This window comes from Ornithodoros turicata, chromosome 6 (assembly GCF_037126465.1).
Source record: "Ornithodoros turicata isolate Travis chromosome 6, ASM3712646v1, whole genome shotgun sequence".
In the NCBI taxonomy this organism is placed as follows: Eukaryota; Metazoa; Arthropoda; class Arachnida; order Ixodida; family Argasidae; genus Ornithodoros; species Ornithodoros turicata.
Window position 1 is genome coordinate 4,778,636 of NC_088206.1, and position 27,430 is coordinate 4,806,065.

Below are 27,430 nucleotides of genomic sequence, written 5' to 3' on the forward strand. Positions count from 1 at the left end.
CGATGAATCAGTGAAGTAAAAGGGGCAGGAAGAACTGCTATTGGTAAAGATATAGGGCTACAAGAATAATACTTAAGGTATAGAGGCTAAGATGTTGGTACATTGCTTCCCTTGAAGCGCTAAAACACAAGCACATGACCGCAACCCGCGCACACAACTCGAAGCGCCTTCATGCTGGGAGTTCTTCCTCTGTATGTGGTCGTGTGTTTGAATACTTTAGGGCTTTTAAAGGGCTTAAAGTGAGATCATTTATCCTGATAACGTGTCTTCGTAATGTTTGGATACAGAGCACGGTATAACAGAGGGAACAAGAGTGGGCATGGAACTCCTTATCTCCAGAATACTTGGCCCGTTTGATTACTTCTCGGCTTCACGCGGATGCTACACGGGACCGATGAAAGACATCGCGCAATAAACGTTATATGATGCGTAAAATCGCCCGCCTTTCACGAACCCGTATACTCCTTTCTTATTCCTACACTCTTAAAAAAAGGGTGTACTTTAATTCCTTTCCTTGCCACATATATAACACCCTTTTGTAGAGTACAATTACGCTCAAAAGGGTGTCTCCTCACTCCCTCAAGGGAGTAGCATAACACCTTCTCCCTGCCGGGGAGTAATATTACTCTCCAGTAGGGAGAAAGGTGTTATGCTACTTCCTTGAGGGATTGAGGAGACACCATTTTGAGCGTAATTGTACTCTACAAAAGGGTGTTATATATGTGGCAAAAAAAGGAGTTAAAGTACACCCTTTTTTTAAGAGTATAGGCTTGTCACCTTATCGTCGTTGTCACCTAACAAAAAATCGCTTCCGGACATTACGCGACGGTGATTCCCACCAGCGCCACCTAGAGTAAGCAAAGTCTGAGCGCTTAAACGACGTGACGTATTATTCAGCATCCGCCAATCACAACCGTACTTTCGTCTAGCCTGGGGAGCTACGTTGAAAACAGCTTACCACGCAAGTTGAGAGCGAATGAAAGCCCACGGGCCATGTGCTTTCTCCCTGGTGTCACTTTCCTCCTCTCTGGCTTGTGCTTGCTACAAAACCGCTGGGTGTGAGGCTGGCTGGAAAACGATGTGTAGGTCTGTAGACGACCTGAGCCTCTACACGCTTAGAAATGAACTTTACCGCATAGCAAGCTCCTAGCCAACCATCATCTCGAATGATATCATTATCTTCCCTGATTTGTTGATAACGGATGGCGTACGCTTTTTTTTGTGTGACAGTTATGAACTGCATAAGTGTCACAAAAAGGCATACGTCTTCCGTTCTCAACAAATCAGGGCAGATAATGATATCATTCGAGATGATGGTTGGTTAGGAGCGTGCTATGCGGTAAAGTTCATTTCTAAGCGTGTACGTCATCGATTACGTAACGCCACCACTCAAAGCATGCTGTACGGTACTTATCGGCCTTATATCAGCCGACGCGTCCTTCTCACCTTTTACCCATCACAGATTAATATAACCTCGAACCGGTCATGGCGTGACGTCACATGTTTATAAACAGAGGGTCGTCTATGTTTGAAATGCTCTGTGACGATTGGTTCAAGCTGACGGCGTCGTGACTTTATAGCCCGCTTTATACGGCGAGGCCTTTCACCATCACCACCACCACCGTAATCGGATTTATATTCTACGCTGAGACTGGGGGGGGGGGGGGGGGGTATTGATTGATTGCAATTTGATTTCCACTGTAGTGGAGGCAAGAGGCAAAAAGCCAGTAGGCTTTTTCAGCGTGGCCGGGCTTTTCAGGTCTTTAGCCAGGAGGCTAGTTTTCACAGGGCCGTTTCACCCTTTCACCGTTTGCAAACAGAAGGCACAACCGGGAGTTGTCTATACATTCTTAAAAATGAACTTCACCGCATAGCACGCTCCTAGCCAACCATTATCTCGAATGATATCGTTATCTGCCCTGATTTGTTGAAAACACGGGGCGTACGCCTACCGTTTCCATCAAATCAGGGCAGATAACGATATCATTTGAGATGATGGTTGGCTAGGAGCGTGCTATGCGGTGAAGTTCATTTTTAAGAGTGTAGGGTTCCCAGCGTCAGCGGCTACATGTGGTGCCACGCCGTGCCAGTCATTTCAGTTAAACGCTTTCACCGTTTACAAATAACAAAAGGGTTTAGCTCAAATGAGTGAGAGGGCGTGGCGCCACATGTCTTTTGCGACTTTTTGCCTCTTTCCCCCACTACACTCATAGTGGAAATCAAATTCCAATCAATCAATCAAGTCGGCCCAAGACGCGCGGCAAGCACTTCCATCTCCATCACCAAAAGCAAAATAAAACAGGGCGGGCAACGTGCACATCACTTTTCTTTGGCTCTTCTCCATTGACTAACGGTGTCCTGATCGGAACAATACTGCACGTATCGCTGCTCTCATACTTTCGCGCAAAAAAGAGCCAGGCTCCGCAACAGCTACACGCTTGCCTGCACATCGAGTGCTGAACGGAGCCAACTCTATAGCGGCCTGACACTGCGCCAGATTTCGTGCAAGGTCGCGCTCGGCCGAGTGGAACGGCTGTAATTCTTATTCTCTCATATCTTCGTTGGCGATAAGGACCTAATTATTAAGGCAATGAACCCTTATCTTTGGTGATGACGTACGAGGGATGACCGGGCTGTGTAAACTCTTTTTTTTTTATTTAGGGGTAATGCCTTTTAAATGGTGATGACGGTGCGAAAAGCGGCACCGGTGAGTTAACGCCTCGTTCCCTTTACAGTGAACAAACATTGTTTCAACGGTACAATTTTGCTGATTTACACTCTTAAAAATGAACTTCACCGCATAGCACGCTCCTAGCCAACCATAATCTCGAGTGATATCGTTATCTGCCCCGATTTGTTCAAAACGGGAGGCGTACGCCTTTTTTGTGACACTTATGCTGTCATAATTGTCACAGAAAGGGCGTACGCCTCCCGTTTTCAACAAATCGGAGCAGATAACGATATCATTTGAGATTATAGTTGGCTAGGAGCGTGCTATGCGGTGAAGTTCATTTTTAAGAGTGTACTTCTGGTGCAAATCGTTCGGGGCGAAGTTATTCGCGCAAACCCACGACGGCAGATTGAGGATCTTATCGGGCGATCCGGGATTTTTCCTCTGGTTCCTTCACTTCTACGTTAATTGGACGTATTATATGAATGAACGAAAATAAAACGATTGATTGATTGATCGTCGGCCATTGCTTTCCGCCTTTCGGGCTTATTTCGAAATTATTGGAATCCTTGAGTCAGATTTTTAGGACGAAAGTTGAATGCCGTTTCAGAACTTGTTTGCTATTCACTATACCTTTGGTTCCGAAAAAGAAGGGCGAATTTAAAGGGACGGCGATGAATTCGTTGAATGTAGCCCGTACACTCTTAAAAATGAACTTCACCGCATAGCATGCTCCTAGCCAACCATAATCTCGAATGATATCGTTATCTGCCCTGATTTGTTGAAAACTGGGGGCGTACGCCCCTTTTTTGTGACAATTACGAACAGCATAAGTGTCACAAAAAAGGCGTACGTCCCCATTTTCAACAAATCAGGGCAGATAACGATATCGTTCAAGCTGATTGGCTAGGAGCGTGCTATGCGTTGAAGTTCATTGTTAAGAGTTCATACGTTCATAAGTTCATTACGTTGCCCACATACGTGAGGCCGACAACGGCAAGCCCTATCACCACCACCACCACCACCATCATTTTTAAGAGTGTAGCCTGTCCTTGACCATGGCCCAACGCCAAAGCAGTGCGCTGTAAAGCGGGCTTCGCCCCTGTTACAGTCGTGATGCGGTGAAGCACCCTTTACGGGATCGCTGTCGCGCTGTGCTGTGTTGCGTCGTTTGCAGACTTCTGCGGATTTCCACTGGTACTAACGACTGCTTCTCGCTTCCTTACCAGGAGTCGAAGCTCGTGGGGGGCATGAAAGCTCGTGGCCGCTACAGGAGTCGTTCTCTCTCGGCATCATCGACGGACAGCTACTCTTCCGGTGAGTCGCACTTATGCTGCTCAAAATGGACGACAGCCAGTACGAGCAAAGAAAAAAAAAGTGAAAAAAAGAAATAAGTGAATGCCAGCAGTGCTGGTTAGAAGGCGAGGAGCTATAATTCGGTGCTATCGTCGTTCTGGCTCTCCTTTTGTTCAGCCTGGAGACGAAGTGTGCCTAATTGTCTTCCTTCTTAGAACGCGCACGAAAAAAAAAAAAGAAAAAGAAAGGAACTGCTGTCCTCGAATTGTTCCTCATACGCTATTTTTAAGTCCCAGGTGCTGTTTGATTTATTTATTTATTTGTGCGTGTTCATCCGCACACTTTGCTTCATCGTCGAACAAGCGTCGTTAAAAGCGGCGGGTAACACGGATGCTGGAGGCTGCTTCACTTTCCTCCCGCTCGATGGCACTGGCGTACAATCCGCTTTCATACGATCGTCTGACGAAATTATCGATTATATATTTATATATTTTTAGTACACCGAAAGTAGATACATTTTGACGTGTTTCCGCAATTTGTTACAAACATGCTCCTTTCTTCTTCTTTCTTTTTTTTTTTCGACGGTTTAATATCGGTTTCTGCCACATCTCGCATGGTTTCTGCTGCTCGCACTGCTATTATCGATCGTGCGTCAAATGATAGCGCTAACGTTCACGGGATGGCGCCACGGAGCCGCCTGGCTTAGCGCGTCGCTGTGGTTCCGCTATCAGGTGCGCGCAATGTAGCTGTAGTTAAGAAAGGAGGAGTGCATTACATGGCGGTGGAAGGGGCGGAGGTCACGCCAAGAATACGTTTGCACCGACATGTGCCGCGAGCAGCAGCGATTCCAGTGCCCGTCGATGCACGCTATCACTCTGCGCCGTGCTCGGAATATTTATTTGCAGCAGCTAGGCGGCGGTTTCGCAAAATATCATGCTCTGGAGGCTGTCGACTCGCAACAGCTCTGAAACGTGTGGGGCTATTTGGAGAAGCGAAGAGTGGCCTCCGAGGTTTTACGGAAAGCGAAGGCGTCATATCGCGATATATCGTACAATAAACATTGGTCTCCCCGGACAATTATGCCCGATAGCAGCCTGATACGAAATTTCGAGTTTGCTTGGTAGCTTTCACTTTGGAACACGTGTAAACCGTTTTAAATCGCGCGGAGCGCATTAATATTTTGTTAAGTTGTCCACTTGTGCATCGTAGACATTAGAAAAAAGAAAACGTTGTCAATATTGCCAATGGCAAATACTTCCTAAAAGAATGGATAAAAAAAGGCTTCCTGCTAAGCCTTGTGTCTATTGTCGTAGGTCAGAGCATGTACCGTCAACTTTGTTCGTGACAATTGTCTGGTTGCCTTTTTTGAAAATCAGCTTTTCGCATGCTGTCTTGGGCGATTGTGCTTCGTGTGTTCAATAACTATATTCGGGTGAAGGTTTTGAAGATTTTTCTCTCGTCACAGAAATGCTTGTGCCCCCCCCAAAAAAATAAATAAATAAATAAATAAAGCGTTAGTGCGACGTACCAGGTATATGCCACTGAGAAAAGTTTCCGGGCCGCTGACACTTATGATGTGGTCTATTTTATCTCGGGATATTTCCATTTCTAAATTGGAACAACAAGATGGAAATGACCAGTTTCGCCACAAGAGTTTCCACTGACCCACGGAAAAGACGATAATAACGTAGGATAAAAAGAAAAAAAAGAAAGAAAAAAAACGCAAGAAAGAAAGGACACGTGTAGCAGGTATGGAATGGCAATGTCCAACTTGGTATTGCGTATCTGAGAGCTTGCGGAGTTTTATGGACGGCGGAGTACGGACGTCTTCTTTATGTATCATCCGTTTTATCTTATCTGTGCGCTCTCTACTCGCTGCGCTATCAGAAATTCCCGGTCGCGCTTAACAGTGCGTGTCCCCTGGGTGTGCGACCTTTTCGTCTTGTCGCGTACTTTCGCATCGAGACTGGGGCAGGACCGACATTTTTTGGCCATGGCTTTGGATTTCAGTTTGTCTGAGAATACTTCGTTGCACAACTTATCATCAGCATCATCATCATCATCATATACTTCATTCCATCTAAGACAGACAGCTTGACTGGCTCCCAGCCCCTTTTTGACACTTGACAAGCAACACATGGAGAATGCATATCAAAACTAAGAGCGATTTGCAAACCGACAAACTGCTTGGGATGAATTTCAACCTGATTATCAGCAAAGCGATTTAAAATACAGACAGCGATTTAAAATACAGGCCATAATTGGCAAGTTTTATGAAAGAGATTGATGCCCATAATTTGTTCTTATACCCGGCGGAACATTCCATTGTTTTATCTTGCGAAACTTATGGGTAACTTCTTGTGGATCATATATAATAAGATTTGGATATTTACACCTTTTCCTGTACAAACAGACTAGACAGTATGTACATATAAGTTGAACTTTCCACTATAGTTAGTACGTCCACAGTATAGTATCTGTATAGAGCGGTTTAGTAGTGTAGTTAGTACAACGAAGGTAAAGAGTAATTACTCCATGAGAGGACGAAATGATGAGCAGCTGAGTTACACGAGTCGACTTATCCGAATAAGTCGATCTATGTCGTCTGCGTGTATAAACCGGTCTCTATCGACTTAAAAGAGTAGTCGGTACAGTAAAGATAAGTCGCTCGTCTTGGATAATTCAGACGACAAACGTCGCAACGCGACGATCAATTGGGCTAGTTGGTGTGGATGCATGATGAGGTAAACACGACGCAAAAGAGAAAGGGACAAATGTCGACCGAACTCCGTTATATGAACCGCGTCAGTCGACCTATTCAGCCACTTCCCATACGTCACTTCCGATTTTCCCTCGTGTCAGCATAGTATGGGGGGAAAGGTTAGAAGAGGGATAGCTGGCATCGCTTCATGGGGAATTATGTGATTTTGAGTGACTAGCTGCGATGCGATATAATACGAAGTCATGTTGAAGTTGAAGTAGAATGATGGGTTGTGAATGTTGATGTGACGTGATGTGATGTGATATATGTGATGGGCTGCGAGTAAGGTCCACCATCACGTGATGTTGGATACATATATCGAATAGGGCCGACTTTTGCTTGGCATTCCCGCAACCTGCGCGTGTTTAATACACCATTTAATGTCTCCAGCGAAAGAATGACGTAACTCAAGAACCCATTCGTGCGGAATCGATCCCGCCTCTCTGCCGTCAATGAGTCACCGAGGCCTTCGACTGTGCATTAAGGGAGGTTCTAAGACGATGGCACTTTGCCGAAAGGTCGATTTCTCAGAAGGGGCGACACCTGGTTCTCTGTTTAACAAACATCTGGTTTCGTTTAGTTCTACTTGAAGAAAACAAACAAACATTAATCGGGGAAATCTCGGTTTCTGTCCTCCTACTATCGTTATCCGAAGTTTTCTTCTTCATCTTCTTCTTATATATATATATATATATATATATATAATAGGAAAAAAATAGCCGGAGCTCTTTGGCTGCACGTATAGCATATGTCTGTAACTCAAACATCGCCATGCCAGTACATGGTGGTCAGTGATGAGGTCCAAGAAGGCCGAAACAGCTGTCCAGTACTGGCATGGCGACGTTTGAGTTACAGACATATATATATATATATATATATTTGGTGTCCCTGCATAAGGGAAGCGTAGCCATTGCGAGGAATGGGGAACGTTTGTTTTTGTGCATTGAGATTTCGCTTTTGGTGCCAAGCTAGGTGGTGATGTTCTCATTTATTCTGTTTCCATTCCGTTGCAAAGCGTCGAGTTTTGTGTAATTTCCCTTTCTTTTCTTAATAACGTGTCCTGGAGTAGCCAGTCCCGAGTGGCTCGAGACTAACATCTCCATTTTTTTTTTCTTTTAAAAATCAATCAATCAATGAGGAACGTGAATCACCACCACCATGAATGAACCACCAAGCCCTACATCTGAAAGCTTATACACATACATTTTCCGCTTTCGAATTTTTATTATTTTTATTTCGATATCGTGGGTCATCGCTTGTACTATACTTCTTCATGTTTATTTTTTATCAGTTTCGGACCTTTGTTTCGTAAAGGCGGCTCCCGCTTTGCTAGACGGGTACAGTTTTCGGGGTCTATACGGGGTACACTGAACTATAGCTTATGATTTTAGCTCCCTGTTTGGTTTGTGCCTTGTACCGTGAATTCTGCTTTCGCTTTACAAGGTTCAAAATTAAGTTTCATCTCACCTTTTATTCTGATCATCGTCACTGTGAACCGTGCAGTTTCTTACGAACCAGTTATTTACGCTTTCACTTTTACACGACACGTGGTATACTCGTTTTTGTGTGTGACGTTCTATGGATTTACTTTTCTCAGATGTTATAATAGAGTAGGTTGGGAGTAGATGGGAGTAGATTTACACGACGTTTTTTTTTTCTTTTTTTTTTTTCACGCGAAATTTTGGGCGTCTCTATTAGTTGCCGGCGAAACCGGTAAGTATTGGGTATACCCTGTTGCCTGTATGTCAGATTGAAATCGATGTGTATGAGCATTCCGGTTTTGCAATAGCTGTCTCGGACGTATTAACAAACTCCGATTGTCTCAGTGGGTCACGTAATATTCATGCTGATGTCATACAGTAACGTTGAGCGTGACATACTAAATTAGCAGGAGGCGAAGAAACACGATGTTTATAAAAACCACACATATCGATGCCTGGAGAATATAGTACCGAGGAGCGTAAATGCACACCGAATTGCTGGCGCTCCACGCCAGGTTCGAACCCGTATCCTCGGGATCCGTATAAGCGGACACTTTCAATCCCGAGCCCGCCGGCAACAAGGACAGCCCAACGGAAACATATTCAGCAAGCTAACTCGCGCTGCTCGTACACCAAGAAAAACTCTCAACTTGAACGCGGCTCTCCGAGAAACTTGTCAACACTGAAACGGTACGACAAAACGTATAAGTCAAACTCCTTTATAGCGAACACCTTTTTAACGAAAATACCACTACAGCATTTTTTTTTTTTTTTGCGGTCCCGCTGGAGCCTATAGGTCCAATAATAGACATCCTTTTTAACGAAAATACCTTTACTGCGAACTTTTTTTGCTGTCCCCTGAGTTTCGTTGTAAAGGAGTTTGACTGTATACAAAGAGAAAGCTAGACTCACGAAAGGATGGACGAACTCCCGGGTTGCGTGTCGTGTTTTTCTCCCGGAGCGGAGCTTGTTAACCTCCGTACCGATCTTTGTCGCCGGAAACCGTAGCGGAGCCTCTTCCCAGCGTGCTGTCGGATGAGAGAATGTGGAAGTCTCCGGGCGCGTGATTCGATCGCCTGCTGCTGGAGCCACGCCCGCGGGACCACTGCTCTGCTCGCACTTTGGGGGCCTCCAATGCTGCATTGTTACACATCTGGCGGGAAAGAGGTGACGGGGGGGCTGCCAAATAGCGCACCGCAGTCGGCTAACTGCGTTTCAGGTTTTCGGGTTATGTGTTGTTGTCACGATATACTGATTTGCACGTTTTCCCCTCTCTTCGGTTGTCCGTCTTTTTGCCTTTTGAGCGCAGACAAAGGGATGTGTTTTCAATTTAAATACATAAAAGAATATATATAATATCTATTATATATAATATACAGGGTGTTTGCTCTAACGCGTCCAGAAATTTTATTTAAAGCGAGCGATAAAAAAAAGAAACGAGCGCTACTTTTCAGCTACTTGACTAAGAAACAGGTGCTACTAGTGAAGCAGTACACTCTTAAAAATGAACTTCACTTCATAGCACGTTCCTAGCCAACTATTATCTCGAATGATATCGTTATCTGACTTGATTTGTTGAAAACGGGAGGCGTACGCCTTTTTTGTGACAATTTTGAACAGCATAAGTGTCACAAAAAAGGCGTACGCCTCCCGTTTTCAACAAATCAGGGCAGATAACGATATCATTCGAGATGACGGTTGGCTAGGAACGTGCTATGAGGTGAAGTTCATTTTTAAGAGTGTACCTGTTTCTTACTCAAGTAGCAGAAAAGTACCTTTTATCGCTCGCTTTAAATATAATTTCTGGACACGTTAGAGCAAACACCCTGTATATTATATAGTCCGCCTTCGTCAGGACTAAGAGGTGACAAATTTGTCACCCCTTAGTCCTGACGAAGGCGGAGTTTCCGCCGCGACGTTGACGTAACCCCTTAACTTTCCACCTGTAAATAAATAACTTCACCCTTTTTCCTTACTTCCTACACCTTCGTTGTCTGCCTCTCACTTTTTTCAACTACCTATTTAATTTCGCGGTCGCCCCCCCCCCCCCCCAACTACATTCTTCTTTATTATGTATTACCAAATTGTATTACCGTTGTATTATCATGTTCGTATTACCAAACAGCCCAGTTTTTAACCCTTTTTAATCTAGATTTTTATGTTTGGGCAGAGCCTCTGAGCGAGTCGTGCGACTACTGTAAACGCATTTTTATTCGCGATGTATTAACTTTCGCGATTCGCGCATTCAGTCATTTGCGACTGTTTAATTTCGCGATTCCAGGGTTGTTTCCTTTCGCGGGACAAACGTCAAGCTGTGTTCGCGAGTACAATTTTTCGCAATTTTTTAACGGTCGCGAAATTCGCAAAAATTAATATATCGCGAATAAAAATACGTTTACAGTATATGCTGTACCCAGGCGACGTTGTACGCTGCCACCGCACACCCATACATTTCGTATATATAAGCAAAGTAATAGAGTCCGATGTATACAGCAGATCCCCCAGTTACATACGCGCAGCCGGAAACCCTTTTCAATCCAACTGCCGCAGCGATCCGCTATCCTTAATGTAGTCTGTCTTCAAACCCTTCATATATGAGTTCCGGAGAAACTTGCAGAAACGAAAAAAGAAAAGAAAAAGAATTAAAAAAAAACAGACCTAAAGTTATCCGATAAAATGTTCAAAATCTACCTGCTAAAGTTTGGCTCATATGGGGTAACGTGTTTGCGGAGCTGCGCAACAACAGCTGTTTGCATTCGTTCCCTGGGGATATTTTAAGCCGGGAGCTCCGCAGAATTTATTTATTCCAACCGACAGCTGTTGCATCAGCACCTATACGTCCCTTCCGGGATAAAGAGACGCGCAGATTATTTCTTGACTACCTTATTGTCGTATTATATATACGCGAGGTGCTCCAAGAGCGTGCGTTGAATTACTGATGGATATGTACAACTGGGAAGGTGGCTTTATTCCGGTTATGTTTCAGTGCGGACGATGAATGCGTACCAGTAAGGCTCTCGTGCGCAAAGCGGCACTCGTACAGGAAGGAGAATATTCTAGCAGCTTCATTCCGCATTCAAACGACAGCCGTAGAAAGTGTCGTCTGCATGCTTGCCGAGTCGCGTAGCAGAAGACGCGCGTAGCAGAAGACGCGGGTAGCAAGTAGGGTTGCCACCAGGCCGGTATTATACCGGCACGGCCGGTTATTTGCTCGCTCTGCCGGTTGCCGGTAGGAAGGTGATACCGGCAGCCTTTTGCCGGTATTTGTGGCTCAAGACCTTTCATATGGGCTTTTGCGAGGTTTTCCCTTCAACATTCCACTACAGCTTGAATAAATCTGGAGCATAGACCAACTCCGCGGTCACCAGTCCCTTCCTTAGTTATTCATCATTACTATTATTGTTATTATTATTACACACAGGAACATATGTTTCCTCGTATTATCTTGAGCTCTTTCTTTCTATCTCTGTTTTCTGTGTGTGCTCTTCCACCCCTCACCCAATTCCCTTTCCCGCGAGCCTTTCCTCCTTTCCCTCTATTCCACCTCCTCTCCCTCAGCCGGTATCTTTCACTACGAAAGGTGGCAACCCTAGTAACAAGCGATGATGCCGGTTACTTAGAACCGAGAAAAGTTCGTTGAATGTGACCAATAATTTCTCTTCCCTCACTATAACGTCGGGTGGCACACACAGGTACAGTGATGGTGATGATGTGGGACTGTCGTCATCAAGGCCGACCTCAGCCTCATTAATCTGAACGATGAGATTAGATTACATCGCTTGGACAATCGTGGCTATAAAAATCGTCATCACCATTCGTATGTCGCAGCATGAAGTAGTGCGTGTAGTTGATGGGGACACTCAGAGCTGAAGGGTCGTGTTGTTCCGCGTAATACTGCGAGGCCGTTCAACTTTTCCACTTCAGGAAGCGTTATCTTGATAAGATAGTGTCGCGAACTCCGATAAGACGCAGCGTTCTTCGACTGTTCAAGCTGTACGTGGCGCTGCCCGATAAGGCAAGAGTTGAAAGATGGAAGTCACTGAAAAGGTTAGCCAGGCTGTAGGACTCGAACCCACAGCTTCTGGATTACCGGTCCAGGGCTCTACATCACTTTAGGCACTTGAGGCTTTGTATGTATTTGTCCTTTCTATGTGTTCCAGCCTCAGAACACGCAATTCTCTCGTTCAAGGCAAGAGTTGCGTGACGTTGTTCAGCACGGCGGGTAAAATCATAAGAGAAAAGTTTTAGGGTAACCCGAGTGCTTTTGGGTCCCCAAAGAAATAATGAGTCGATAATCACTGCGCATGCGCACTCAAACGATGTTTTTGCGCAGTGCACAGCGACGACTCTATTCCAACACTGCCTATTGTGGGCAGACTACCATTTACCACGCGCGATATACGTATCTGCTGCTGTCGACAGGCTCGACAATGGGCCCTCTGACGTGTGGGAAGATCTTTCCTCGACGCTAGCTGTGCTTATTGTAGGAATAAAACCGTTACAAGCAAGACATCATAGCAGAATCACATATAGCGTATATGCCCGTAGGAACGAACGCCGACTTTTTTATACCCCTGTCACACGGGCAGTCATCAATGATCATTGAACCCAATCGTCATTGAAAATGCGTGTAGCGCCACCTTGCGTGTAACGTGTCAAGCTGTCGGGGAACATTGAATCCAATACTCTGTGGGAAGTTGACACGTCACACGCTTGGTGTCACCACACGCATTTTCAATGGCCATTCGTTTCAATGATCATTGAAGACTGCCCGTGAGACAGGGGTATGACTTTAGCTTCTTTGCTTGGAACAGACACTTACCACTCACTTCAGCATCGTTCACCGTCTCTCATTCCGTCCATTGCGCTTTGGGGTAGTGGCCGCACCCCATGTGTGGCGAATTTCCCCCGTCCACCATCATTAATTAATTTGTTGGTGTTGTTGGAACAGACAGGCACTACAGGGAAAAGCTAAATCCGTATACTCATAAAAGCGTGGGTCGGTTGTGCTGTGTCATTGCTTCTGCTTCTCCGCCAGAAAGATATTTCTTTCCGCTTTGGTGGAACCATCGATGCTGATGAAGCAGCCTAAGTGCAGGCAAGCTGGTGGATGAAATCCGTGGTAGAAAAAGGCCTGAGCTTGTCCAGCAGAACGGCAGAAAGGACGACACGACACAAGCAGACCAAAAGTCAAGCTCACTCGAGCTGCTTGTGTCCGGTCGTCTTTTCTCTCGTTCTCTTGCCCGTGCTGAGGTTTTTTTTCTACAATGGACTTCAAAGTACTTAACTTAGTTAGTTAATTCAATTCATTCAGGTGACTTTTGTTTTTTGTGTTAAATTCTGCGTGAGCACCGTCATGCAGCTGTGGCTGTGAAATATTCATAACGTGGACTGATGGAGAGAGGATAACATGAAGACAAGAGGGATCAATATGCGTCCTGGGCCGACTTCAGGGGAAACTGAGTGTGAAACTGGGGAGTGTATATACACTCTTAAAAATGAACTTCACCGCATAGCACGCTCCTAGCCAACCATAATCTCGAATGATATCGTTATGTGACCTGATTTGTTGAAAACGGAGGGCGTACGCCCTTTCTGTGACAATTATGAACAGCATAAGTGTCACAAAAATGGCGTACGCCTCCCGTTTTCAACAAATTAGGGCAGATAGCGATATCATTCAAGACGATGGTTGGCTAGGAGCGTGCTATGCGGTGAAGTTCATTTTTAAGAGTGTACGTATATATATCCGAAACGTCTGCAGAGTGCGAACAAACAAACAAAAGCACAGCAGGTAACGAATTATCTGGCGCACTGGATTCTCTTCCTTACCCGTGCGAGTCCGATAAGGTCCCGCCGTTTCTTTTTTGTGATGTAGCAGGCGACATAAAAGGAGTCCTCACCTATCTCCTTTTTATCTTCTCTTTGCGGATCGCAGGTCAAGAACGGGGGTTATTGTTATCCGGACAGCATTCGTTGTCGTCCCGTGCATGTATGTTCTGCATCACTTTCTTGTCTGTGCTACGAGTCTGACACATTGACTTTTTGGACGTTCTGCAAGTCAGGATCCATAATGCCCTCTCGACGCTGCGTCACCTTTGATGAAGTGCGTTGAGGTTTGAAAACCAGCCTGGATCGAAGCTGTTCGATTCTGTTCGTCCGCTTTAAGACCTGCTGCCCTCGTGCCCTGTCGTGTCTGGAGGATGTGAGTGTATCGGGGGACCTTCGCTGTTGTAGCTGCTAGTGATGTTTCCAGTGCTTGCTTGTTTGCTTGCTTGCTCCGCTCCTATTCTTGTTTCTACGTTCACTCTGTCTCTCTCTTCTTTTTGTTACTACAGTCAAACTCCTTTACAACGAAACTCAGGGGACAGCTAAAAAAATTTGCAATAAAGGTATTTTCGTTAAAAAGGATGTACATTATTGGACCTAGAAGGCTCCAGCGGGACCGCAAAAAAATTTGCTGTAGTGGTATTTTCGTTAAAAAGGTGTTCGCTGTAAAGGAGTTTGACTGTATTTGTATCCTTCAGTTTTTTTTATGGGTCTCATGACGTCATTCAGCCTGTGTATCAATTTTATAATTAACCGAGATCTTTCTGGATGAAACGAAAAACACGGAAATGTTGCTGAGAATTGACAAGTTAACCTTTCTATATAGTTCGGGACTGTAATTTCCTACTCTTCCTTATATTTATTTATTTTAAATTCCGCTGTACTACACACTCTTCTGTTGACCTGTGTATTTACGGTAGTTACTTCTTTTATCCTTTCTTTTTTTTCTTTTTTTTTTGTACCGGCTATTGAAGCGCATTCGTGTTGCTTACGATTAACAACCTCCAACACTGCACCTTCTCGTAACACCATCAGAAGCAGGCTATATGGAAAGTTTCGGGGTAACACAATCTTTGGAATGAAATCGATACATATTGTTCCGGCTGTCGCGTGAGATAACCCAAGTCCTCACAGTTGTAATACACAGCCCCGCATATCTTTGTAATCCGAGCGCTTTCGAGCAGGAAGACCCGCGAGTGTTTTGTATGTCATCCTCTCTTTGTGTCGGGGCTCCATTGGTGGCTTCCTTCTTTGCTTGGCTGTCGCTATTGTTCCGCCTCATCCCATATTCCGTCCTGTTGCACCAGAGTCGACCGGAATCTATTTCACGTTTTCTGCTAAGTGCCCTCATGTTTTGGAAGCGCAGTTTCGCGGGCACGTGCGTGCAACACCTTTGCGTCGCTGTGGTTACGCAGCACAGGCTTCGCCGTCCTGCATGCTACACTCTCAAAAATGAACTTCACCGCATAGCACGCTCCTAGCCAACCATTATCTCGAATGATATCGTTATCTGCCCTGATTTGTTGAAATCGCGGGGCGTACGCCTTTTCTGTGACAATTATGAATAACATAAGTGTCACAGAAATGGCGTACGCCCCCGTTTTCAACAAATCAGGGCAGATAACGATATAATTCGAGATAATGGTTGGCTAGGAGCGTGCTATGAGGCGAAGTTCGTTTTTAAGAGTGTACGTATATATATACAGGGAGTCCGATAGTAATGATAAGGACAATGCAGGTAGAAACAATCGTATTGGGTGGTGACGGAGTTACTTTTTTGGGGGACATTAAACCTAACCTAACCCAACCTAACCTAACCACTTGAACGAGGAAGATTGGTACAGTGACTGTGAGTGTCACAACAACAACAACAACTTTATTTTCGGCCTTGGAGAGTGGGGAGTGTGAGTGTCACAAAAAAGGCGTACGCCTCCCGTTTTCAACAAATCAGGACAGATAACGATATCATTCGAGATGATGGTTGGCTATGAGCGTGCTATGAGGTGAAGTTCGTTTCTAAAAGTGTAGCGGCGAAGAGTATCGAGGATATGATGACGTCTAGCCGACTGCCCTGATAGATGACGCAATATATCACGGGGTCGTTGTATAGCGCCACCTTGTCTCGAGAAAGAAAACACGTCGGACCGTGTAAGTGGGTGTTTTTATGATCCCACTCATCAGTTTTACCGTCGTGTTTTGTAAGCCCGCTATGAAGCGTGTGTGAAGCGTTCTATGAATAGAAGTAAGGGTACGCAAAAGGGGCTGTTGCCAGGTTCTTCTCGACGATGTTTTTGTTTCATGTGATGACGGGGAAGTTCGGAGGCTGCATCGTTTCCGTGGCAGACAAAACATAATGTTTAAAAAAAAATCGATCATACTACGCGGTATCTCGCTTGGCAGAAAATTTAATTACCCTCGTGTTCGGAATGATATGTCCTCACAACTGAGCGAAGAAGGGTCGTTTCGATCCAAGCAACACAACAACAACAATAACAACAACAACTTTATTGTGAGATGATGAATGGGGAGTTTCATCGCCAGGGGGCGATACTCTAGCTCATTGCTGGTGGTGATGAGGGGAATTAAATAATGAGCCCCTTCACAATAAGGATTGAAGTCCTATGGTATCCAGAAAGGTGAAGAGAGCTTTGAGCGCAGAGCGTTGATGGGCTGGATGCGGCCAGGGACCAAGCAAGTTTGTGTGTTAGTGAGAGAGGAGGATTTATTGACAGAAAAAAGAAGAAAAGAAAGGGGAAAGGTCAACCATGCAGCAGGCCGCCTCGCTATATAGACCCGTTGCTCTGGGCCGGGTGGCGCGAGCGAGCACAGCAACGTCAGCGCCCCAAATGATGCAACAAGCGGTATATAGTTTAGCAGACGACGCGGCACTTTCAAATACACGGTCTCGAGTTGTTCGCACTTTTCGAGAAGTACCGCTTTTTCTGTGGATTTCCTACAGGTTTTGTAGCTTTCCTTGGCACCCTACCGTTTGAAACGCCATGCAAAACCCGCAAAAACGACCTACTGTTGGGATCCGTGGCCGTTTGGGCCCGAAGTGGCGCTGTGCAAACTTTCACTGCAACAGCCGTATACCCGAAAAAAGGAAAGAAAGAAGGAAAAAGAAAAACAAAAGACAAATAAATAAATAAATAAATTAAAAAAAGAAAATACACTCGGCTCACAGGGAGCCCAGGAGGCCCGTTACAGGGAACAGTTACCCCAGAGACTGGGATAACTGCGCCAGTCATCTTGGCGGTTATACCGTGGTACTGGGACCAGCCCAATAAAGGCGACTGAGGGATGTTTTCCGGGGGTGGGTATAGTTTTACGGGACTCTCCGAGTCCTCGAGCAAGTGGGTCTGCACTCGGTCCTTTCCAGCACCACCATCCTATAGGACACCATCCAGGGACATCACCCTCCCTCCTCCTCTCCCCTTAGTGCCCCGTGTTGCCACCTCTGGGCAGGCTGGTCGCGCCTTTCCCAGGATGGTAATGGGACTGCTTGCCGTAGTCGGCCGCGCTCAGGCAGGCGACGCCACGACCATGGCAGGGGGGATAGTGCGTCCTGGGCCGACTTCACAGGGAACTCTGCCCGATGGTGATAGTGGTGGTACCGTTGTCGGCCTTACAAAGGTGGGCAACGTCACGACTAACGTTCTGGGGGAAACGCGTCTCGGGTCGACTTCTAAGAACCCCAGACAAGGAACTCTGCCGACATTTGTCTCAAAGCATCACCCGCTCTACACCCGTCCAAACAACCAACCACGAGAACACATGAACAACAGCACACCAGCAAATGCAAGCGATGACGAAATTACTCTGTGTCTTCGGCGTTCCCGGTTCCTTGGTTGTATCTGATCCAGTTGGCGATATCCGTACAAGACGCTAGATTCTGTGATAGATGTGGGCAAGCTTTCGTTTGTCCCATCCTACAGTTGGCAATACGACGCTAGATTCTAGATGCCTATGGCTTAATGCGCGCATTAAGATTTTTTAAGTATAAGTAAGTATAAGATGGACATCAAGCGTTACGTCTTGTCCCATCCTCCACAGTCTTCAATGGAGGAGTTTTGATCGGTGTATAAAGCGCACCACCACAGTACCGTCAGAAGTCTGCCCAGGACGCATACTAACCCCCATCGTCTACTCTTTCCTGATGTCCTCTGCATGTCTTGTCTTGTCTAGTCTAAGTCTTAGTCTTAGTCGAAGTCTTAGCCTAAGTCTAGGTCTTAGTCTAAGTCTTAGTCTAAGTGTAGGTACTTCTCCCGCTTGATGACAATACACACCATAGGCCTTTGAAAGGCGATGTGGTCGAGCAGTGCGCATTGGCCCCGTCTTCAACAGAATGCTTTCTATCTGATGACAGTACTCTTTCCATGGGCACCAGCTCGTGTGGCTCAGTAGTTAGCGTGCTGGCCATGTCACGTCGATTCTGAGAGGCACCCGGGTTCGAATCCCGGTGCCGGCTGTGCTGTCTGGGACTTTTCCTGGGACCTCCTCAGACCTTCTTCCTCAGACGCTTTCAGACATAAGTCTGCACAGTTCCCTTAGAAGTCGGCCCAGGACGCGCATTCCCCAGGGCGTCAGTCGCGACGTTGCCCACCAGCACCTCTTTCCATGGGAAGGCTCCCTATACTTGACGACACACACCTGTTTCATTCTGGCGATCACAGCTATCTCCATGGAGTTTCCGGTGTGAAGGAAACTGGCCCCACACTCTTAATAATGAACTTCACCGCATAGCACGCTCCTCGCCAACCATAATCTCGAATGATATCGTTATGTGCCCTGATTTGTTGAAAACGGGAGGCGTACGCCTTTTCTGTGACACTTATGCTGTTCATAATTGTCACAGAAAAGGCGTACGCCTCCCGTTTTCAACAAATCAGGGCACATAACGATATCATTCGAGCTAATGGTTGGCTAGGAGCGTGCTATGCGGTGAAGTTCATTTTTAAGAGTGCATAATTAGTCCTTCTACTTGATGACAACATGGTCTGGCGGAATCGCACAGCCCTTGGGATGGAGTTGTCCTCCGCTATATGCAGGCTAGAGTTGAAATACATCTAAATACACACTTGATGACAATACACGCCGTGCCCGTTGCACCACTTGCCTACCGCAAGCTCCTCCATGGTTTATTCCCAGTGCATTTTTGGGCCGCTAGGACCACTGAGGCTTATTGAGTCAGTAACTTCGGCTAACAAACGAATTGGAACTGAATTAACGACAAACATGACAGCACACTTTCTCGAAGAATGTCCAGCTTTCCGGAGGTAATTGATTCGGTGGGGTATTACGACGAAACCGTTTCCTATATCTGTAACTATCGTACCCATGTCCTATTTTCACGTATCTCGTTTCGTAGAGCCACTTGCTTTCCTATAATACCAAGTGGGTGGTTGAACACTCTGTCACGTGCCTCTTATGCAACGTCGGATACCCGAACAATAGTGGTATATACAGCTGGCTGTGTATAGATGCGCTTCCGCTTCCACGTCGGATGTGTATACTTGTGCATCTTTTGGTGTGGCTTTCAAGCAGCTTTCGCCGTTGTGATTGTCGCGCGACGTTTTGTCAACAGATAAGTGTTCGTCTATATAGACGTGTGCCGATAACGCTTACTGGAATGGCGGAATTGTGAAGTAGACGACCATGTGGGTGTTTCAGTGGATCAAGCAGGACAACGGGAAATACGCCGTCCTGCAGGAGGCTCTGGTAGCAGACGACGACCAATGTGAGTGAAATGATGACGATGACGATCAGTTTTTACGAGTTGTAGTTTGGAGTGTAGGTGGAGGAGCGGGGCAAAGATTGATTGCGTACACAAAGTATACGGGACGAAACGTAGTTCTTGTAGTTTCATTATATTTTGAGACGTTGTCATTACCATGTCATACTACTCGTCGGCATTATCAAGCGAAAGAAAAACTAAAAAAAAAAAGCATTTCTTTGTCCAGGTCGAGCCAAGTGACGCCATCGTCTGCTATGGGATGGTTGTACGTATAGTGCACGATGCAATGGCGTCATAAATGCAGCCACATCCATCGAGGGTGTAATAATGACTGAGGTTGGAACGCGGCTGGTACAGGAGCATTCCGGTTCCGTTTACGGGATTAATATTTCAAGTGCTCCCAAGCGTGATCGGCGCCAGATTTGACTGCGCCGTTATGTGGCGGCGCGGGTTGTTTCGCTGCTTTCACGTGCGGAGGGGAACAGACGGTAACGGGCATAATGTAACGGCATTAACGTCGTGCGTGATGCACAAAATAAATTAGATGCGGACAACGTTTATTAGGCGTTAAATCGCTTAGTATAGGTCGGACGTGTGCGTCACGTCGCGGAGGCTCTGCCTTCTTCGGGACGAAGGCACTAGAATTATTTGAAAGCCCTTTGAAAGGGGTTGTCTCGATGACGTCATGACCCGGGAAGGACTCCAAGATCACGTCTAAAACCGCTCGTAAAGAATTCTTTTCGTCCTACAGAAGGCAGAGCCTCCGGCGTCCTTGTGACCTACTAAGCGATTTAATTAATTTACTGTAATTTATTTTGCGCTCATGTCACGTACTTCATGGCCATCCGATTGTTTCGGTTCCCCACATGTATTCCCAATGTAACAGTCTGTAGAGGGACTAATAAAGAAAGAAATAGACTGAATCTCTCTGGCAGCTCTGGTGACGGAGTCGAACAGACTTGCATTATTATTATTTTTTATTTTTTTATTTTTTGTCACTCGTACGCACCGCGAAGTAGTACGACGTCTTGATCCGACTTCAAGGAGAAACTGTATTGACTTCTGCCCAGTCGGGAAAACATAAGGAAATTTTGAAACGGCGCCGCCGGTTGTGCGGGATGACCTCGGAGTCTACAGCAATACGTACCTCTCTCACACAGGCATGTCACGGCAAACGTCAACACGCGCACGACCATAGGCTGGGTCGGTTCCAGCAAATTCCATCAGCAGGAAAACCGTTTCTAAAGGGCAATTCATTTATGGTCCGATATCGCCGCAGTAAGACAACGTAAATTTGCAAATGACTCCTCGTCCGGCTAGCCACTCCCAAATGTGTGTGGCAGTCACTCGGCGTATGCGATGCATGCACTCACACTTCGGAGGAATAAGCTATACCTCGCAAGAAGCATCGCAAATGTACACTGGCAAAATAAGTTAATACCTCGCGGTTTTACGCCGATGGAAGTATATGTCGCCAAGCACGAAAACAGATCTAGCAGCACAATATCTTGGACCAATATCGGCAATACTGGCCCAACATTGGGCCAGTTAGGCCAACATTATTTTGCCGACATTGCCAATATTGATCCAATATGGTGCCAAGATGTTGTGCTGCTTAGAAGAATTTGTAAACAGAGCCCCTAAGATGACGTTGTCTATGACGTGTATTCAGGACAAGATAATGATGTTGCCATGAGCGACCTCCTGAGAGTATTTGGGCAGGCCTGTAGTCCCTATACCTGTTTATAATTTTTTCGTGGCCATTGTTTGTACTTATACGGCTTTTCTTCGCCGGAAACGGCTATACGCTCGCTGGGAGACCTCGCAAAATTAATACGCTTTCGCAAGCTTCCTCCGCACGTGACTCACAAGCAGTCGGTCGCGTCATTCTTTCGATAATATTAGAAGTGTGACCAACGCTGAAACGAGGAAGTTCTGATCGACACCAGTTAGTTTTCTACCCTAACGGCTCTTTCTGTTCCGTTTCCCCGGCATGCCCAAACAATATGATGATTTTACAAAGATGCGCGCGCCACCAAGCGCAGTCCGGGAATGTTGTTGTTCTTCTTCTACCTCCATGCACCTCTGGTCGTATCGTAATGCGTTGAGGCGCTTTAAGTTCCCATGAGCCTGTGCGTACCACAGGAGGCGCTTGCTTTTCTAAAATGGTGTATTTCTTTGGCTGGACTGGATGAGGCGGTGCGTGTCACACTACTACATACTGTTCAAAGAAACATACGTAGATATTCCTACAGGCATATACATATACAGCTTGCGCTTCGCTTGTATAGGTCTCCGTGCCCATATGCTCTTTCAAATGACGAGTCGTTCCTTACTTGATGACAGTATATATACACACGAATCGTGCCGATCCCCCAATCTTCAACACACACACCGCCTCAGACTGGCTGATATGATGACGATGATGATGTGCTGACTTTTGTGGCCACAACGTATATACTGACACTAATCTGAAATGACGTCGCGACGACAATATACACACCTCGTGTCGTCCTACCTCCATTACCTCCAGTTCTCGTACGTTTTAACAATACACATGTTCAAGCATTGCATCTTGTCCCGTCCACCAGTTTTCAGGACGGTATACACGTAGCGTTAATCTAAGATGGCGGCGTATGCTCTTCTAACCGGACCCCGGTGTAACGCAGATTATACCTCCGCCGGTAGCTCTCCTACTTGATGACAATACACACTTGAACCCGATTACATTCGAGCCGCAACGGAAGAGTATTGTGCGTGTAGAGCATGACACTCAAGACCGCTGACGCAACGGAGAGATAGCAGCTCTCCCCTCGATGCCTATAACGAGAAGTGTCCCGACATTGACGGCCTCCCAGATGGGTCCAACAAATGCTCCCGGAGCGTAATTACTGGCTTCGTCACAACTAAATAATTTATGCCAATACTGGAGAACGATATGTTCTGGGCGTATAGAATGGATTTGTTGTCCTCTTGTACAGGGACCGTTCCAGAAAACGAGATTTCGATGCATACGGGCCCATTACTCTGGTGCTAGTATTCCAACCACCCCGGGCTCCTGCGGGACCACGTGCGCCTGAAATCTCCGACACACCGTGCTGCAAGCAATGGTTAAACTTCTCCCGAATTGCTGCCCTCCTCGGCGGGGATCGAGCCCGCGAGATCATGAACTCAGCAAGTCAGCACGCTAGATACCAACTGACCTATATACCGTTGGCGGAGATTCTCTGCATAATGTACTACCGCGAGAGAGTACCCTAGGACCCTACACTCTTAAAACTGAACTTCACCGCATAGCACGCTCTTAGCCAACCATTATCTCGAATGATATCGTTATCTGCCCTGATTTGTTGAAAACGGGAGGCGTACGCCTTTTCTGTGACAATTATGAACAGCATAAGTGTCACAGAAAAGGCGTACGCCTCCCGTTTTCAACAAATCAGAGCAGATAACGATATCATTCGAGATAATGGTTGGCTAAGAGCGTGCTATGCGGTGAAGTTCATTTTTAAGAGTGTAGTTGGATGCACTTGATGACTATGGTACCGTGTGCCAGGGGCAAGACTGATCTAAAAGTATGTCTCTCTGAATGTCCAGCTTAACCTGCGTCGTGCCAGCTTAGTGCGAGCTCAGTGTCCAGCTTACGGTGGTGGAAGGTCTTGCCGTTGTCGTCACGACTGACGCCCTAGGGGAATGTGCGTCTTGGGCCGACTTCTAAGCGCACTGTGCCGACATATCTCTGTATAAGCCCGTCTGAGGAAAACCCAGGAGAAACCCCGACAGCACAGCCGGCAGCGGGATTCGAACCGGGGTACCTCCAAGTCTCGACGTGACATGGCCATATAGCGCGCCAACCACAGAGCCACGCGATCGAGCTGGTGATGTCCAGCTTACCAGCTGAGCGTCGTGTTCGTGCTTCTGTTTTCGATTTTCCGCAGCTACTATACCACTATATAGGTGATCCAATTAACGTCTTCTTTTACCCTCATACCGCTCTGTTCCGCCTTGCCTTCTGCTCCGAACCTTCGTGCCATTGTCATTGAGATCGCCTCTACAGTGACGCGTGAGACTGCTATACAGTTTCACCTTCGATTGTGTCCCGTTGATGTCTGGGGCCCAGTGAGTGTGACAAGCGCGAAAGAGCAGACGAGTACGCGCTCTTCGCGTGCTTTGGAACCATTGCCAGGAGCATGCTGGAAAGTTAATTGTTGCCTTCGTGTCGGAGAGTCATCGGGGATTCCTTCCCCAGGGTGCAATGAGCTCCAAGGTAGGAGTCGTGCTTTTCGTGCTTCCTGCCCTTCTTTACGGGATGTAACGCTAGCACGTATAGAAGTGTACTTCTATTGTCGGAGTATATATATAGGTGAAGGTGTGTTACTTGTACTTTGTGGTGCGTACGGCCCGACGTGTCTTCGTGTTCTGGACTTTCTAACGCGCTATCAAAATAGATACACTCTAAGGAAAAAAAGGAGTAAAATGGGGAGTAATTGCAGCTTCTAGTCCCCCTAGATTGCCAATTACTCCCCAGTTTAGTCCCCTAACCCCGACATTTACTCCCCAGGACTGCAAATAGTCAGTGAACTTCGCAAATGGTCTTCCGAATGCAACAGTTGCTCTTGGTCAATTTGATGACATAAGGCTGTATAACTCAGCAAACATAGCAACTTTCCAGCCACACAGAGTAAGAAACAGTTAGCGCTTTTTTTTCTTCGCAAATTGTGCCCTACACTCTTAAAAATGAACTTCACCACATAGCACGCTCCTAGCCAACCATCATACCGAATGACAACGTTCTCGCCCCCGATTTGTTCAAAACGAGAGGCGGAGCCTATTTTGTGCCATTATGTACGGCACAAAATAGGCTCCGCCTCTCGTTTTCAACAAATCGGGGGCGAGAACGTTGTCATTCGGGATGATTGTTGGCTAGGAGCGTGCTATGTGGTGAAGTTCATTTTTAAGCGTGTATGTATGGTGCAAGATTTTATATCACTGTTGACGGTTTGATTTAAAGTATCTTCATGCATGCGCACGAATTATGTAGCTGAGACTCTTAGAACAGAGAGTGAAATGCAGTCTCCACTCTGTGACATTCATTTACTCCCATACATTTACTCACGAAAGGGTCTATTTTTTGTGGCAATGCATTTAGTCCCCCAAAGGAGTAAAATTACTCCTTTTTTTTTTCTTAGAGTGTAAGCGGATTGCGCGCGTTCCGTTTATACTGCGTTGACGAACTGCATTTCGTGCGGTTCTTATAGGGTGAACACGGGCATATAGTCAATAATACCGCTGTCACACAGCAAACCGAATGGCACTCCTATAGCGAATGACAGTCGCACCGAATGTCATTCGGTTGCCTCGCATGGAGGTACACGAAGAAACAGAAACAGAAGAAACAGAATGCCATTCGCAGATGATGTCAATGTCGATAATTAAGACACCAGGGGCGACCATATGAACCATTATGCAGGTACAGTAGTTATATTTTTATTTTTTTTCTCGAAACTAGCGAAACATTAGACTAGTTCACAGAATCGTTGCTTTTTCAAAGTCACTTAATTGGCTAAGTACCACAAGAAAAGACGACTATATAGGCCTATCTGCACCGCACTTGGCAACGGTGCGACTGCCACTCTTAAAAATGAACTTCACCGCATAGCACACGCTCTTATAGCCAACCATCAACTCGAATGATATCGCTATATGTGCCCTGATTTGTTCGAAACGGTAAGCGTACGCCTTTTTTTGTGACACTTGTGCCGTTCATAATTGTCACAAAAATGGCGTACGCCTCCCGTTTTCAGCAGATCAGGGCAGATAACGATATCATTCGAGATGATGGTTGGCTAGGAGCGTGCCACGCGGTGAAGTTCATTTTTAGGAGTGTGGGAACCAAGGTACACTCTTAAAAATGAACTTCACCGCATAGCACGCTCCCAACCAACCATAATCTCGAATGATATTGTTATCTGCCCTGATTTGTTGAAAACGGGAGGCGTACGCCTTTTTTGTGACACTTATGTTGTTCATAATTGTCACAAAAAGGCGTACGCCTCCCGTTTTCAGCAAATCAGGGAAGATAACGATATCATTCGAGATTATGGATGGCTAGGAGCGTGCTATGCGGTGAAGTTCATTTTTAAGAGTGTAGTTCTCCGAAAAACAGTGTTTAGCCTTCCCTCTTTCGTGTCAAAAGTTACCAAATTCGTGATAAAATATTGGAATACAACTTTTCCATTCCTCTTTCATTTCTTCAAACGGTTTATCATTGTTGTTTTTGCCACCGCTCTACTGCGAGGGTACGCTGGCGATGAGAGAGGGAATAGCGAATGAGTTCCCCGAGCTCATTCGCATATATTGCCATTTGATTTCACCGTGTGACACGTAACGAATGTCATTCGCTGGGAATGACATTCAATTTGCCGTATGACAGGTTTATAACAGCCTTACGAAACCGTCGCAGTTCTCGGCGAGAGATCCAGAGGAGCGCGGTACAGCTGGAACGTCTGGGCTAATAACGACGTACTCTTGTGGAGGATGATCCGCTGTATGCTTAAAGTATGGCAACGGAAAAAGTACGCAGAGACGATCAAACGTTATTTATTGGGCGGATTTATTTCGTTTCTATACAAATACATTGTATTTTCACGGTACACTCATAAAAATCAACTTCACCGCATAGCACGCCCCTAGCCAACCATCATCTCGAGTGATATCGTTATCTGCCCTGATTTGTTGAAAACGGGAGGCGTACGCCTTTTTTGTGACACTTATGCTGTTCATAATTGTCACAGAAAAGGCGTACGCCTCCCGTTTTCAACATATCAGGACAGATAACGATATCATTTGAGATTATGGTTGGCTAGGAGCGTGCTGTGCGGTGAAGATCATTTTTAAGAGTGTAGAAACTTAGTTATCATCTGCGAGTTATTGAAGCTATGCACGAGCGACACTGGGACACTGTTGAATGACGTTGTGGACGGTAACACGACCAACGTCACCTGGATACAGAAGGCCTGCTCATTGCCTCCTCTCCCGCCTTCGCTACGTGGACATTAAGAGTCAGAATTCGTCTGCTATACTGCAATTCACCTTTCTGCGAATTGAAGGACCCGCAAATGATTGCAGATCACCTGGAACCTGCAGACGTAAATATTTAGACACAAAATGTAAGACGCGTTCCAGAAAAATCAGTTTTGAGAAAGATTAAGACCCTTTTGCGCTTTATTTCCAAGTTTTATCTCATTTAGTACGCGGGGATGTTCAATCGCAACTCGCAGACGACGGTGGTTCATCTCCATGGCTACGACCACTGAAAGCACGTTCGTGATTGGCTACGGCCGTTGAAAACACGATCCTCATTGGCTGACTCTTAATTGTTACGTCATGGCGACGAGTAAGCAGGCTTTCTCTATCCAGGTGGTGTGAGGGCAAGCCCGCGATGAAGCCATCCGTGAGTGCACTCATGAGGTCTTGCACTCATGAAGTCTCCTGTGAGTGCACTCATGAGGTTTTGCCCCTCATGAGACCTCCTGTGAGTGCACTCATGAGGTCTGAGGGGCGCCAGGTCTGTGTGAGTGAAGTCACTGGTGAGGCCTGACGGGTGTGTGGTCAGTATGAGTGCATTCAGAAATGAGGTCAAATGACGCGTACGAGAC

At 46.1% G+C, this 27,430-nt stretch overlaps 1 protein-coding gene and 1 long non-coding RNA gene across 6 annotated transcripts in view; one reads left to right on the forward strand and one right to left on the reverse strand.

Annotated features, from left to right (window-relative positions):
- LOC135398904 (uncharacterized) overlaps positions 1-9,300 on the reverse strand; it is a 34,516-nt gene extending 25,216 nt beyond the window's left edge. Inside the window, exon 1 of the long non-coding RNA XR_010424145.1 lies at positions 9,122-9,300. This is a non-coding gene — a long non-coding RNA (uncharacterized LOC135398904). The remainder of the gene's footprint in view (positions 1-9,121) is intronic.
- LOC135398902 (adenosylhomocysteinase-like 1) overlaps positions 1-27,430 on the forward strand; it is a 133,803-nt gene that overhangs the window by 27,152 nt on the left and 79,221 nt on the right. For 2 of the 5 annotated variants that reach the window (XM_064630451.1, XM_064630450.1), the window contains exon 2: positions 3,901-3,988. In XM_064630451.1, the coding sequence (XP_064486521.1) occupies positions 3,901-3,988 (88 nt within the window). Of the gene's footprint in view, positions 1-3,900; positions 3,989-14,183; positions 14,316-19,656; positions 19,776-23,894; positions 24,040-27,430 lie in introns of those variants that run through there. The other 3 variants (XM_064630455.1, XM_064630456.1, XM_064630452.1) reach the window with 3 other exon arrangements.